The sequence below is a fragment of the Mus musculus genome, chromosome 16, assembly GCF_000001635.26.
Source record: "Mus musculus strain C57BL/6J chromosome 16, GRCm38.p6 C57BL/6J".
In the NCBI taxonomy this organism is placed as follows: Eukaryota; Metazoa; Chordata; class Mammalia; order Rodentia; family Muridae; genus Mus; species Mus musculus.
Window position 1 is genome coordinate 88,822,111 of NC_000082.6, and position 14,066 is coordinate 88,836,176.

The following is a 14,066-nucleotide window of genomic DNA, read 5'->3' on the forward strand; positions in this document are numbered from 1 at the left end:
GCTCCTTCTGTTACCCTAATGTGACTTTTGAGATACTCACATATTTGTGTGTTGTGTACACCAAAAGAAACATGTGTTTACAGAAGGACTGTGAGCCTATCATGTGATATGTGTGCCAATGTCCTGTCTGGCATCATCATGACAACATGCTCTATGGAGCAAGGCACCATGAGACATAGGACTTTTTTCTTAACATTTACACATCCATAGAGACAGATTATTGTTCTGTTTAGACAGGAGGAAAAGGAGACACTAAAAGGGTTGGAAGCTTGCCATAGATTCAGAGAAAACCCTATAATAATCTGAATTCATAAAAATGTCAGTTCCTGTTGTTTTTTTTTTCTAGCAATTTTTGTTTGTTTGTTTTAAAAATCACAAATCATATCATAACCAAAGATTGATTTGTGTTTCTGCTGCTATGGTAATTGTATCTTAGGAGGAAACTTAATCTGTTCTATCTAGTTTATTAACTTCAAATAGATGAAGTACAATAAAAAAATTAAAAAGTACAATAAAAAAATTAAAGTAAATTCAAGTTTAGATTTAAGAAGAGAGTTTCAAGAGAGGTTGTTGTTGTTTTGTTGTTTTTTGCCCCATCTCTGTCTCCCCCTGTCTCCTGCCACTCTTTTTCATCCTTAGTAACAGTGTCTTCTCCCAATGGATGGTTTTGCTTTCTGCTGTTGCCATAAGGTTTTTGCTTGTTTGCTTATCTATAAAATGCTATTTTAACACCAGGAAAATGACTTAAAACAAATGAAAAATTAGGTATAAAGTTCACACATAAACACACTTTTGTCTCCCAACATTAAGCAACCATCTTCTAGTTAGTTCCTTCAGAGTCTTGAGTTATCTGTAACATTTTCTTTTATCATGTTTATCCGCCCACCCCCACCCCAGCCAACTTTCCCCAAGTTTAACTCCCTTCTCTATCCACCCAAATATTTTCCTTAAAAATAATTTAAGAGTAATTGTGCCTCCTGAATCTGTGGTCTCACCGCTGAAGTATGATCAACTTACCAGGGGACTACATTCTTAAAAACAAAACAAAAACAACAAAAAATAAAACCAACTAAACAAACAAACAAAAAAAAGCTGACCTTCCCGTTTCCAGCAGCTAAAAATTGCCAACCATCCCATGGCTAGGGGTGAGACTTTGTGTCCAACCCTTCCTTCCATGCCTGGATTTCTTCTAGTTTGGGCCTGTACAACTTTTATATATTCTACTTAAATCAATCTTCTTATTTAATTTTATTCTTACTTTTAATTTTTTATTTTAAATTATCTATAATATATAATTTGATATATGTAATTATGTATTAAATCAGTTCCTTCTGTTAATACGATCTGTACTTATATATCACATAAGCTTCTGTTACTCATTAAGGCATGTCTCCAGGCCCATAGACATTGTGTGTATTCAATAAAATTACATGCTTAACTTTTCATGCAATCAGTGATGGCATCAACCATCATGAGAATGTCTTCCGATTATTATATACGTTCTATGCTTAAAATTAACCTTTTATAGCATTCCAAATTCAATGCAGAAATCCTCTTTACGTTAAAAATGACATTATTTTTAACTAATTGTTTTAGAAAAGAATTGCTTTACAAAATGTAAAATTCTACACGCTGTGCTAAAATAACGATAAGAGGTTGTGGATTTAAACAATACAGTGTATGCTCACTCCACAGTATCCAGAGAATATAGACTATTCTCCATGAGTTCAGATGCAGCAAAAACTCATGTCCACACTTCCTGTACACCTAGTTTTCCCACTACTCCCACCTACTGGTAGTTACTGGGTATTGCTGTATCATGTTGGGTGTGGATGTGTCCATTACATTCACAAGTGGACAAAGGAAAACTAAAGATGCCCTTGGTCCTGTGACGGCTAGATGTCCAGTGTAGGGGAATGCCAGGACAGAGAAGTGGGAGTGGGTGAGTGGGTGGGGGAGCACATGCATAGAAGCAGGGAGAAGGGGAATGTGATAATGGGTTTCCTGGGGGGGAAACCACAAAAGGGGATAACATTTAAAATGTAAATAAAGTAAATATATAATAAAAAAGGGAAAGACGCAGCCTTTATGTAGGTCTTTTTTTTTTAATTGCCCACAACATTATAAAAACAATAAATTCTCTCATGGTAATCCTTCTGCGTGCTGTTTTTGAATGAAAAAAAAAAAGTGATCTCTTTTGTTAAAAGACTTCTTTTATAATGGAAGACTCCTCTTGTTTCAGATTTAACAAAAATAATTTGCTTTTCTTAAAGACTGAACCACGCAATGAACCCACAGCAAACATCAATTGACAGTACCCTAGAGCAGTCACTGTGCGTGCTGATGAACTTATACTGATCGTAATAAGTAAAAGGAAGATTGTGAGACCATTAACAAATAAAACTGGATGCTGAGACAAAACTGGAATAAAAAAATTGTATGTGGTGACCCTAGGCTTAGAACATCTCCACCTTTGATAATGATTCCTGGAATTCAGTGGAGAAGCCTTTGTGATGCTGTCCACTATGCAAATAAGATATCACACTTCTGCACCAAGTCAAATCCTGAAACAAAATAATATTCACATGGTTTTTAAATACTGTATATGTATATGTATGTATAGTATATGTATAGGTATATAAACCAAATTCTTTTCATCAGACCCAAGAGTCACAAGACCCAACTGGGATATCACCAAGATATATAAGTAACATATGAACAATACTAGCTATACCTGTAAGCAACTGTTGAATGTGTTAGAGATTTCATTTAGAAGCTCTGTTTATCTGGCAGTGAAGATGCGGGACTAGACCCCATCTCCACCTAATTCATGATCATGTAGCTTCTTACCCACCTGTAACTTTGCACATATTTTAGAATGCACTTCATAAGGATAATCTTTCTCCCGACATTACATAGCACCATTTGGAAAAAAAAAATCACAGATCTAAGTTTGTTATTCTAATAAGGTGCTCTCTTCATTTCACTGTGTGATGTATTAACAGATGGAGAAAACAGAAAAGTTGAAAAAAAACCTTCAAATACAAAAGGATAACTTAACTCTATACAATTAACATGTCAGGTTCATGATACAACAAAGCCCAGGGAGATGTTCTGAAGTAGTTTTGAAGTCAAGAAAATGAAAGTAACAATAATGGTATTCACAAGACATAAAGAAGTCCAGTTGCATATCTTTATTTAAACTTACAACCTTCCTCTTTGCAAAAATCAAGACCGGAAGTCTGAGTAATTACTAAGAGATATGCGAAGAAAGAATTATGCTTGATTTTTGCATACCTATAATATACAAGAAAACAATTTAGCATCTTTCTCTAATCAAATACGTTTTCCAATTACAGGAACTCATGAGTAGAAGTCAAATCTCTAGACTAATATAGAAACTCTGAAGACAGCACGGCTCTTAACACAGTAGGTAGTAGGCACCTTTTACATTTCTAATTTTCCCCAATAGAGATCAGAAGAAGCCAGTCCCACAGGTTGGCTGATAAGAAACAGACTGGCAGCTTTTGGTAGAGAAGCAGGTTGGGCGGTAAAAGCTGGATCCACAATTTAGGGATGAGAAAGTAGGGGTACCACATCCTACTGACTGGAAACCATGGGATCCAAAGCCCTGGGATGGGTAGCCACAGCCAAAAGACTGGAAACCCCTGGAACCAAATCCCAGGGATCCCGAGAAAGTTGACTGGCAGGGCCTGCAGGGCCCTCGAATCCTCTGACTGTAGAAAGGCCTCTGGCAGGGTCTGGAGACCACATAGGCTGTCTGGCAGTTGGTGGGCTCACAGAAGGTTTCCTGGCACCCACTGTGAAGAGAAGAGCCCAGCTGGTGGGTGATGGGAGTTTGGAGGTCAGTGCTGTAGAAGACGTTGTTGGGGTAGGAGGAACCGCATGAAGAGATCGGATACTGCAGTTGGCCCCCAAAGGACTGGGAGAAAGTTCCAGAGCAGCTGTTGCAGGACATGTTGAGAGGAGCTAGGAGTTTGAGGATGGGATAAGGAGAATGTTCAGAGTTGGAATAGCCCTTCTTAGACGCAAAGCACTTATATACCCCTGTCCTTGGGTGCGTCATCCCCATGGCACATGAACACAATTTACCCGCGGCTTTAATTGAATTGAGAATACCATCCTAGTCACGCATATTTACTTTTTGTGTGGTTTCACAACTGGATAGAGCAGTGATGTCTGCGGCCCTGGAATTCAGGTAATAGTGTTCAATCTTCAAAGCTGTTATTCATCTTCCCTCAGCAAAAGGTCACCCTGCACATCACTCAGAAAACTGCTTTAGAGGTAGACTGTCTGGGCTGAGGGAAGCTAGCTTAATTAAAAATAATTGATACCCGTTGCACAATCTGTCCGAAAATTGTTGCCATCTGGCTAGCAAAGTTGTTCGCTGATCCACACACAGTCATTTCTTTTAAACAAAAACACACACTGATTGGTGTCTCAAAATGGCAAGCTTCTGTGATGAATAGTGTCATCAAAACACTGATATGCAAGATGTATAAGGACTTAAAATAAACTGGACTTCAGTAAAACGATTTTAATGAAATGTGGAGAGATTCTTATTTCTCATGCACCTGCCTAAGAATGGAATCTAGATATTAAATATCCATCTTAACTTGTGTGTGTGTGTGTGTGTGTGTGTGTGTGTGTGTGTGTGTGTGTGTGGCTGTAGTACGGGTGGTTTGCTGTGCAGTGAGCTAAACGCTTTATGCTTTGTGCTAGTTTGAATGCTAAAGATTATTTATCTAAGATGGTAAAACTGCATTAGAAGGGACAATGCTTGAGGCAATAATGTCAAAGATATGTCTATCTCTAATTACGATCATTGTTCCCCACTAAAAAGACTCTCCATAACCCGGTAAGGGTCCTTATTCTAAAAGAAAAAAAAATCTTATAAAGCAATTGCCTTAAGGTGTCAGGCCAAAGGAGACATCGCTGGGAGGTGCTTCCTCTGGCCGAAAGCAGCATATATCACTTTGACTTAAATTGTTTTCAGATGCTTCTGACAAGTATTGCAAATTGTCCAAAGCAAGGGTCATATTTCCTTGATTTCCACAGCTTGTCTTCCACCTCAGTGTAAGAGCCTAATGAAGACTGATGCCCAGAGGTGGGGAGGGGAACCTGCAGATGGCTGCCTTGGGATGGCTGCAATGCTGTTTATTTCACTTTAAAGAACAACATTTCCCTCTACTTCTTTGTGTGAGAGAGCATCATTTTCTTTCTTTCCTTCATTAAATTAATATGTTCAGACTCATAAAATCTACAGTTTGAGAGATGTTAGCAAATGTCTCCGGTTTGGCTGCTGCTTCTTCTTCTTCTTCTTCTTCTTCTTCTTCTTCTTCTTCTTCTTCTTCTTCTTCTTCTTCTTCTTCTTCTTCTTTTTTTTTTTTTAAGAAGATCAGATTGGAATTCTCGTAACAGAAATCTGATTCAGTAATTCCTGGAACCCTAGAAGAACAGCTCATTTTTCAAACTTTGTCCTTAAATTTTAGACCAAGTAATCATAACTTTTCATGAAATTAGTCTCAGCTCATTTTCACTGTGTAATTTGTGCTGAGAACAATGGCATACAATGTCTTTCCATTTCTCCAAGGTTACTTAGGCAATTTCCTGTACCAGTGAACCATCTCTACAGTAAGCTATGCTGCACCTTGTGGAAGAGTACAGAAACATCTTAACACTTCATTTTCTGGGAAGAATATATATGCTAATTGATAGATACACAACATAAGCAACTCCAAAATAATGTCTTCACATTTCCATCTCACTTGATACCTTTCCCTACCCATGTGCTGTACCTAAGGGTCATTTGTAACCATGAGTTCTAAGTCTTAAACCTTTCATGACATTGACACAAGACAGATATTCTTCACATTCTTTAATAATGTTTAAACCATGTGCAATAAAAATTAAATAAAAAGAAAAGAAAAGCAGTATGGCTATACGATAACTTTTCAGAACTTGCTACTTTGTTGCCTGGGACACCAGTACCACCAGCTGGAAAAGAGATGTATCCTATGAAGACAAAGATATTTTGTTTCGATAATGAAGCTTATTAAGTTTGTTAATAACTTCCACCATAAAGCAATGAAGGTGTGGGGACACAAGATTCTAATTAAAATATAAAAAGGTTGGCCACATATCCCAGGGTGGTAGAGCACACATGGGTCCACAAAATTGTTATCCAGGAGAAAAGAATGGAAAAGAGGAGAAAAAAAAAAGAAGAAAAGAGAAAGACTACAAAGGGATTCTGTGATGTAAATATTTTACAGTCTAATGTTCTATAAGCACTCATGTAAACAATGGTCCTCTCAGCCTTATATAGTTTGTAACATAATTCACAAATTGTGTTATAAACATTGAACGTGAATCTTTTTTCTCCCAAGGATTAGCATTGCACTGTTCCACTCATAACATCCACAACATTTAGAGGGAGACATGTAAAAAGGGGATTTATTTCTTTCTATTTTCAACCAAGCTTCTAAACTTGGAACATCAAATTTTTCTTTCCAGAATACAAACTTTTGTAGAGTGTTGAACCAGGCAGGATTATTGCTGCATCATCCATTTCATCACATTTTGAAGCCTGGGATAAATAAAGCATCTATCTTAAAGATTCAATTATGGTGGCTTTCATTCGACCTACTGTAGATGTTGAGAAATTGCATTTTTACTCCATGAATAATTGCTTTGAAAACTAATGAAATTCCTTCATTTAGAAGTGCACATTCATAAAAAGTCCTTTGAAGGTTAAAGTATTTCATTTTTTACTGGAGCCCAATTAAGCAGTCTCATTAAAATGGACACAGGCTTCTACACCCATCTTTCTGGTATATAAGGGCCCAGGTTAGACGGTGGTATTCACACTCACAGATTCACCGCTGCCACTCAACTGAAACAAGAACTCCTGAGAACATGTCTTACACTTGCAACTCTGGAAACTACTCCTCACAGTCTTTTGGAGGTTTCTTGAGGCAGCCAGTCTCTACCTACAACTCCTTCTACCCCACCAGCAATGTAGTCTATTCTCCAAAGAACTTCCAGCTGGGATCCTCTTTCTACAATGGACAGCAGGAGACCTTCAGTGAGCCACTTGAAGGCCACTTGCCCTGTGTGGGGTCTGCATCCTTCCACACATCCTGTTTCCGGCCTAAGCAATACTTCTCCAGCCCCTGCCAGGGAGGCTTTACCGGATCTTTTGGATATGGCAATACTGGCTTTGGAGCTTTTGGGTTTGGAAGCTCTGGCATTCGCTCTCAGGGCTGTGGATCCAACTTCTACCGTCCAGGATACTTTTCTTCTAAGAGTATCCAGTCATCTTACTACCAGCCAGGCTACAGCTCTGGCTTTTGCGGGTCAAATTTCTGAGCATCCCGGTTGTCTCATGAAGGTTTCGCTACCTGATGGAACTCAAATGTCTTCGCCAACATTTAGGATTGATCAATGAGTGTTTGTCTCCCCAGGACTCAGCATCGTGATACACCTGGAAGCAAATTATTTTTGGAGGATGAAGTAACCTTGACCTTTAACCTGCCTTTGACCTTTCAACTCTACTACAATAGAGAGCTAGCATTGCAACTATTATGTAAATGCTTGGATCACTTCTTTCTGAATCCATTCTTTCTAAATCCATCTTTCTAAATTTCTTCTCTCATTTCTTGAGGATTTGTTCACTCACGTTTATTTTAAATAAACTTATGTCTGTGGCATCAATTTTGGCATTCTAGTGTTTTCTTTTAATTGAGGACACATTTATTCAATGCATCTGATGCTTTAACTGTTCTCAGATTTTGTTTTCTGATAACCCTAATATTTTGTTTGACAGAAAAGCAGACACTCAGGAAGAAAATTCATATATAAGCCCTATATTGTGTCATCTTTCATAGCTTGAGAGATTTATATTCCTTCATGGGCCCATTTGTTCATGTAATTACTTCCGACATTTTGTTTTCAGTGAGGCATTCAATGGAAAAGAATTATTGGGTTCTTGTTATATACCAAATATTGTGATGAACAAAGGTGTGAATTCTCTGCTTTCAAGAGGCTCATACAAATACAATTCCAGCTTAACATGGCATGACAAGTCAATAATGAAGATTGAAAACATAAAATTCAGAGGAAACACTAAGGAGGTTTTACTAAGAGACAATGAATGTCATCATTCAAACAGAAAGCGTTAGTCTGTCTGTCAGTCAGTCAGTCAGTTAGTCACTTCATTTAAATCAAAAGAATGCTACTGATGTGTCACACCACTTAGAGTCCATGCTAGAGCATCTTCCACAGAGGGTTCGACAAGAAAGGGATTTGTCATTACAAAGTAGGAGTGAGGGAAATGTCAAGGTATCTGGGGAGGGATGTCTAGGCTCCGTGAAGGACAGAGGGACAGAAGGAAGTTTAGATCAAAGAAAGCCTTTCCCTGAGGAAGAAGCACAGGAGCTTAAACCCAGCCTTGTGTACATGCTTAGCCATCATCATATCACTAACATACTGCTGAGCTTTAAAATCATTTTATGTTGAATAAACTCTTGAAAAAATTTCCAGACTATTCTGCAACTTGAAATTCTCTTTACCTTCTGAGTAGCTAAGATTACAAACATATACCACCACACATAGATTTTTAAAGAAAGAAAAAAACCTAGTTTTTTGGCAGGTTAACTATTTAAGGAGACCCTATATCTAACACAAAACAGGTTTTTCTTCTTGCCAGTAACAACTTAATTCACTAGGACTCATTGGATGAAGTTGTAGTTATGTGACTGATTATGATAGAGGACTGAGAATAATTGAATAGTTAATTTTTGCTTTAAGGTAAAACCACAAATCTTTCCACTGACTAACATACAGAAGATCATAGTGAAAAAGACCCATATAAGCAACTCTTTAATGAAGCAACACTTTATATAAGGATAAATTTCTTTTGGTATGGAGTTGTGTATTTCTGTGTGCGCTCTTTGCTATGCCCACTAACATTCACAAAAATCCTCTTCTTGGAAAGATGACACTTTAAGTCAACTTGCTCATGATCTCACGTCTAACACCTTCCTTTGAAGATGCCAAAAACCCATGTTGTAAGTGAATTCATTATTAATGCAGAAATATTGAACACTTTGTTTTATTAGCAGATTGTCTGGAGGTATCAGAGGCTATTGATTGGGGAAAGTCTTTAAAAATTTAACATTTTCAGTTATCCCACTCTCCGGGATAGGTATTTGTATGAACGCCTCAGGTAGAACAAGTTTAAATGCCCCCTAAGCAGGATCTCATACGGGGCCTTCTGTACATAATTAGGTTTGAAACACCAGCTCTTTCTTTGTGTTGGATTAAGGTTCACATGGAAAAGAAAGGATGGCATGCTTGCTTTCTCTAGTTTCTGCCACGTGAGGACACAGAGAGAAGGGATCAGCCACAAACACAGAGAAAGGAAGCCCTATTCAAGGACAGGAACTCAACTAATTAATACATGTTCTTGCATTTCTTCATCTCTAGAACTGTAAGAAACAAATACTTGTTTAACCTATGTAATCTATAATGTCTTACTGTAGCAGTCTAATGTAAGGTGTCTCCTTTATCTGAATAGTGCCAATTTCATTACAAAGAAGTTTTGTATAGGGATATTCTGTCTCTCTGTGTCTCTGTCTCTGTCTAATCTCTACCCCCCTCCCTCTCCTTCTTCCCTCCCTTCCCCTCTCTCTTCCTCTCTCCCTTCCTGACTCTGTCCCACCCCTTCCCTTTCTCTCTCCTTTTCTTCCCTTCATGCCTACCCCTTTTTCATTCATCTCTATCATTCTCCTTTGTTCCAGAGAGTTATTCAAAGCAACTCACATTGCTATACAGTATCAGAAGCTGAAAATTCATGAAGATTATCTGTTATAGCCTAGAAACATTCCGTTTATATTCTCTGCAAAAATCATTTTTCTTCTTCTACTTGTTTTAGTCCATTAACTGAAGTTTACATCATGACAATTACCTTTAATTTGGGTCAACCAAACTATAAATTGGAGTGTATCTACAAAATACCTTTATAGTGACTTCAAACTTATGTTTGATCAAACACATCACAACTGAGTCAAAGTGGCATATAAAATTAACCATCAGTGTCCAGTTCCTAGAAAACTTGGTTGCTGATAGACTATTTCATAAGAAAAAAGTCTACAGGCTGTCAAAGGACATGAAGCAGGAGCAAATGAAAGTTTACTCATAATCTTCCTATTAATTTCTAAAACTTATTTTCAGAGATACTTTTTATAATCTAAGATTCTAATGTGAAACTTACATGAGATTTTCAGAATCATCTATTATTCAGCGAGTTTCCTACTAAGACATCTGTGCATAGTCAAATGGTGATCCCTCTGTACTCCCCAGTGAAGAGCTGGTGAGAACACAGCTGTGCCTGAAGTCCAACTTCATATACAAGGCATGCTAGGACTGACAGTGACTCCTAGAGATTCTCCACCTATATGTCCATTTTATGCTGTTCCTGGCTGTCTTAGTCAGGGTTTCTATTCCTGGACAAAGATCATGACCAAGAAGCAAGTTGGGGGTGAAAGGGTTTATTCAGCTTACATTTACACATTGCTGTTCATTACCAAAGGAAGTCAGGACTGGAACTCAAGCAGGGCAGGAAGCAGGAGCTGATGCAGAGGCCATGGGGGGATGTTTCTTGCTGGCTTGCTTCCCCTGGCTTGCTCAGCCTGCTCTCTTATAGAACCAAGACTACCAGCCCAGGGATGGCACTATCCACAAGGGGACCTCCCCCCTTGATCACTAATTGAGAAAATGCCTTACATCTGGATCTCGTGGAGGCATTTCCCCAACTGAAGCTCCTTTCTCTGTAATAATTCCAGCCTGTGTCAAGTTGACACAAAACTAGACAGTACACTGGCCAACATGATTTTCATGTTTATTTGTCCTTTTGTGACCGTTCTTGTCGTGCCATCACTTTTTTCATTTCCTACATTTCAGAAATGGGTTTCTTGTGCTTAAACAAAAAATTTTATGGTTTGCATTCTCTGTGTTTTGTCTCTATTTATATTTGTGTTGGATACTCTCTATTAGAATTCAGCTAAATATTCTCTCTAGGCCAGGGGTTCTCAACCTGTGGATCACAATACTTTTAGGATTGAATGGTCTTTCACAGGGGTTGCCTAAAACTATCAGAAAACACAGATATTTACATTATGATTCATAACACTAGAAGATTACAGTTGTGAAGTAGCAACAAAATAATCTGAAGGTTGGGGGTCACTACATCATGAAGAACTATATTAAAGGGCCACAGCACTCAGAAGGATAACAAACACTGCTCTAGAAAATGTGCTCTATACTTGAAGTAATACTGCTTTAAATCTATGTCCCAGGAATGAACTGTTTGGGTTTATGCTTAGCTGTGCATACTGAACTCAAGCCCCACTGAGTATGTGGATAGAATATTATGAATTTAACATAAGATCACTTTGCTTATACGTTCTTGTTCATGTTCAAGAACCAAAACTATGTGAGACCAGGTGCCAGTTCACGGACTGTTTACTGTCCCCTCACGCTTATAAGAACTTTCTGTATCTTGTCTTCCTCATACTCTATACTGTTCACAAGCAAGAATTGAAGTATTTTCAGAACACAATTGCTAGTGACAAAACTGACCATAGACTACATATTGTGTCTACGCATCACAGTTGTTACCACTGGCTTTATTTATAATAGCAAGAAGCTGGAAAGAACCCAGATGCCCCTCAACAAAGGAATGGATACAGAAAATGTGGTACATCTACACAATGGAGTACTACTCAGCTATTAAAAAGAATGAATTTATGAAATTCCTAGCCAAATGGATGGACCTGGAGGGCATCATCCTGAGTGAGGTAACACATTCACAAAGGAACTCACACAATATGTACTCACTGATAAGTGGATATTAGCCCAAAACCTAAGATACCCAAGATATAAGATACAATTTCCTAAACACATGAAACTCAAGAAAAATGAAGACTGAAGTGTGAACACTATGCCCCTCCTTAGAAGTGGGAACAAAACACCCTTGGAAGGAGTTACAGAGACAAAGTTTGGAGCTGAGATAAAAGGATGGACCATGTAGACACTAGCATATCCGGGGATCCATCCCATAATCAGCTTCCAAATGCTGACACCATTGCATACACTAGCAAGAATATGCTGAAAGGACCCTGATATAGCTGTCTCTTGTCAGAGTATGCCTGGGCCTAGCAAACATAGAAGTGGATGCTCACAGTCGGCTATTGGATGGATCACATGGCCCCCAATGAAGGAGCTAGAGAAAGTACCAAAGAAGCTAAAGGGATCTGCAACCCTATAGGTGGAACAACATTATGAACTAACCAGTACCCCGGAGCTCTTGACTCTAGCTGCATATGCATCAAAAGATGGCCTAGTCGGCCATCACTGGAAAGAGAGGCCCATTGGACACGCAAACTTTATATGACCCAGTACAGGGGAATGCCAGGGCCATAAAAGGGGAGTGGGTGGGTAGGGGAGAGGGGGTGGGTGGCTATGGGGGACTTTTGGTATAGCATTGCAAATGTAAATGAGCGAAATACCTAATAAAAAATGGAAAAAAAAAGAATCTATTAAATTTAAAAAATATTGAAATTCATTAAAATATTTAAATTTCATTAAGCTATACTAACACTCATTTCAATAACAATCTCCAGTTCTTGCCAAAGTGCAGGTTAAGATGGGAAATAAGATAATGGTGTTGACACACAGACAACATTCATGTCACAGATCAACTATAATTTTAATTAGACTGATTACAGTAGTTTTATATGTCCAAATGCAAGGGCACCCATATTCATAAAAGAAACTTTACGAAAGCTCAAAGCACACATTACATCTTACACAGTAATAGATGGTAGACTTCAACACCCCACTCTCAGCAATGGGCAGATTATGGAAACAGAATCTAAACAGAGATGCAGTGAAACTAACAGAAGTTATGAACCAAATGGATTTAACAGATATCTATAGTACATTTCATCTGAAAACAAAAGAATATACCTTCTTTTCAGCACCTTATAGCATCTTCTCCAAAACTGACCATGTAATTTGTCACAAAACAGTCCTCAACAGATATAAAAAGATTGAAATAATCCTATGCATTCTGTCAGATCACCAAGGACTAAGACTGGTCTTCAATAACAACAGAAACAACAGAAAGCCCACATACACATTGAAGCTGAACAACGCTCTACTCAATGATAACCTGGTCAAGAAAGAAATTAAAGACATTTTAGAATTTAATAACAATGAAGGCAAAACATACCAAAACTTATGGGACGCAATTAAAGCAGTGCATCAGGAAAACTTGTAGATCTAAGTACCGCCAAAAAGAAACTGGAGCGAGCACACATAGCAGCTTGACAGCACATCTTAAAGCTCTAGAACAAAAAGAAGCAAATAGTATCTATTCATATATAATGGGAAAAGCAATTAGACTGGAAGAGATTTCCCCAAAAAGGTAAAACTCAATTCAGGGTCTAAATAATAATTGTGGATATAGAAAAATCACAGTGAGGACAAGATGCCTGCTGACTGTGAAAAGCAACATTTGGTGTAGTTCTGGGATGTCACCTCACAGCATACGTGAGGAAATGAGCTTGATCTGGAACTACAGATGCAGTTTCTGTGGGTATAGTATGAGTAATTTAATATAACACTGTGTGATAGGAAGATTATGAGAAACTTCCAAGTAGCAATTTCAGACCCAAATGTGGCATTTATTGCGGTGGGGATATAGTGGATAATTTTAATAAAATTCTTAATTGATTTTTTTCAGTCAGGATTATATTAAGATAAACTTTTCAGTACTGCCTATCACTCATAATAACTCTGGCTAGAATTTTAATAGAAAGGTTTTGTGTGTATCTGCAATAGCTTACTTCCAACTTTTACCAGTTTTCCCAAAAGAATCCATCAGAGGAGGCTTGAATCTTCCATACAAATGATCACCTACAGGAAATCTTGTAACTGAAAATGTTTCATTATTTCATATATTATATATACACATATATTAT

At 37.9% G+C, this 14,066-nt stretch overlaps 2 protein-coding genes across 2 annotated transcripts; one reads left to right on the forward strand and one right to left on the reverse strand.

The window, feature by feature from the left end:
* Nucleotides 1-3,180: 3,180 nt before the first annotated feature.
* Nucleotides 3,181-4,035, reverse strand: Krtap14 (keratin associated protein 14). Its single transcript, NM_013707.2, has one exon. The coding sequence runs from the start codon at nt 3,977-3,979 to the stop codon at nt 3,476-3,478; it is 504 nt and encodes a 167-aa protein (NP_038735.2). The 5' UTR covers nt 3,980-4,035; the 3' UTR covers nt 3,181-3,475.
* Nucleotides 4,036-6,898: 2,863 nt separating this feature from the next.
* Krtap15 (keratin associated protein 15) lies at nt 6,899-7,734 on the forward strand. The gene has a single exon (NM_013713.2). It carries the CDS (start codon nt 6,937-6,939, stop codon nt 7,387-7,389), a length of 453 nt encoding a protein of 150 aa, NP_038741.1. The 5' UTR covers nt 6,899-6,936; the 3' UTR covers nt 7,390-7,734.
* The last annotated feature ends 6,332 nt before the right edge of the window (nt 7,735-14,066 follow it).

What these genes read in the sequence shown, in the direction of transcription:
- Krtap14 (NM_013707.2), bottom strand. Translation starts at nt 3,979, where the DNA reads ATGTCCTGCAACAGCTGCTCTGGAACTTTCTCCCAGTCCTTTGGGGGC.
- Krtap15 (NM_013713.2), top strand. Translation starts at nt 6,937, where the DNA reads ATGTCTTACACTTGCAACTCTGGAAACTACTCCTCACAGTCTTTTGGA.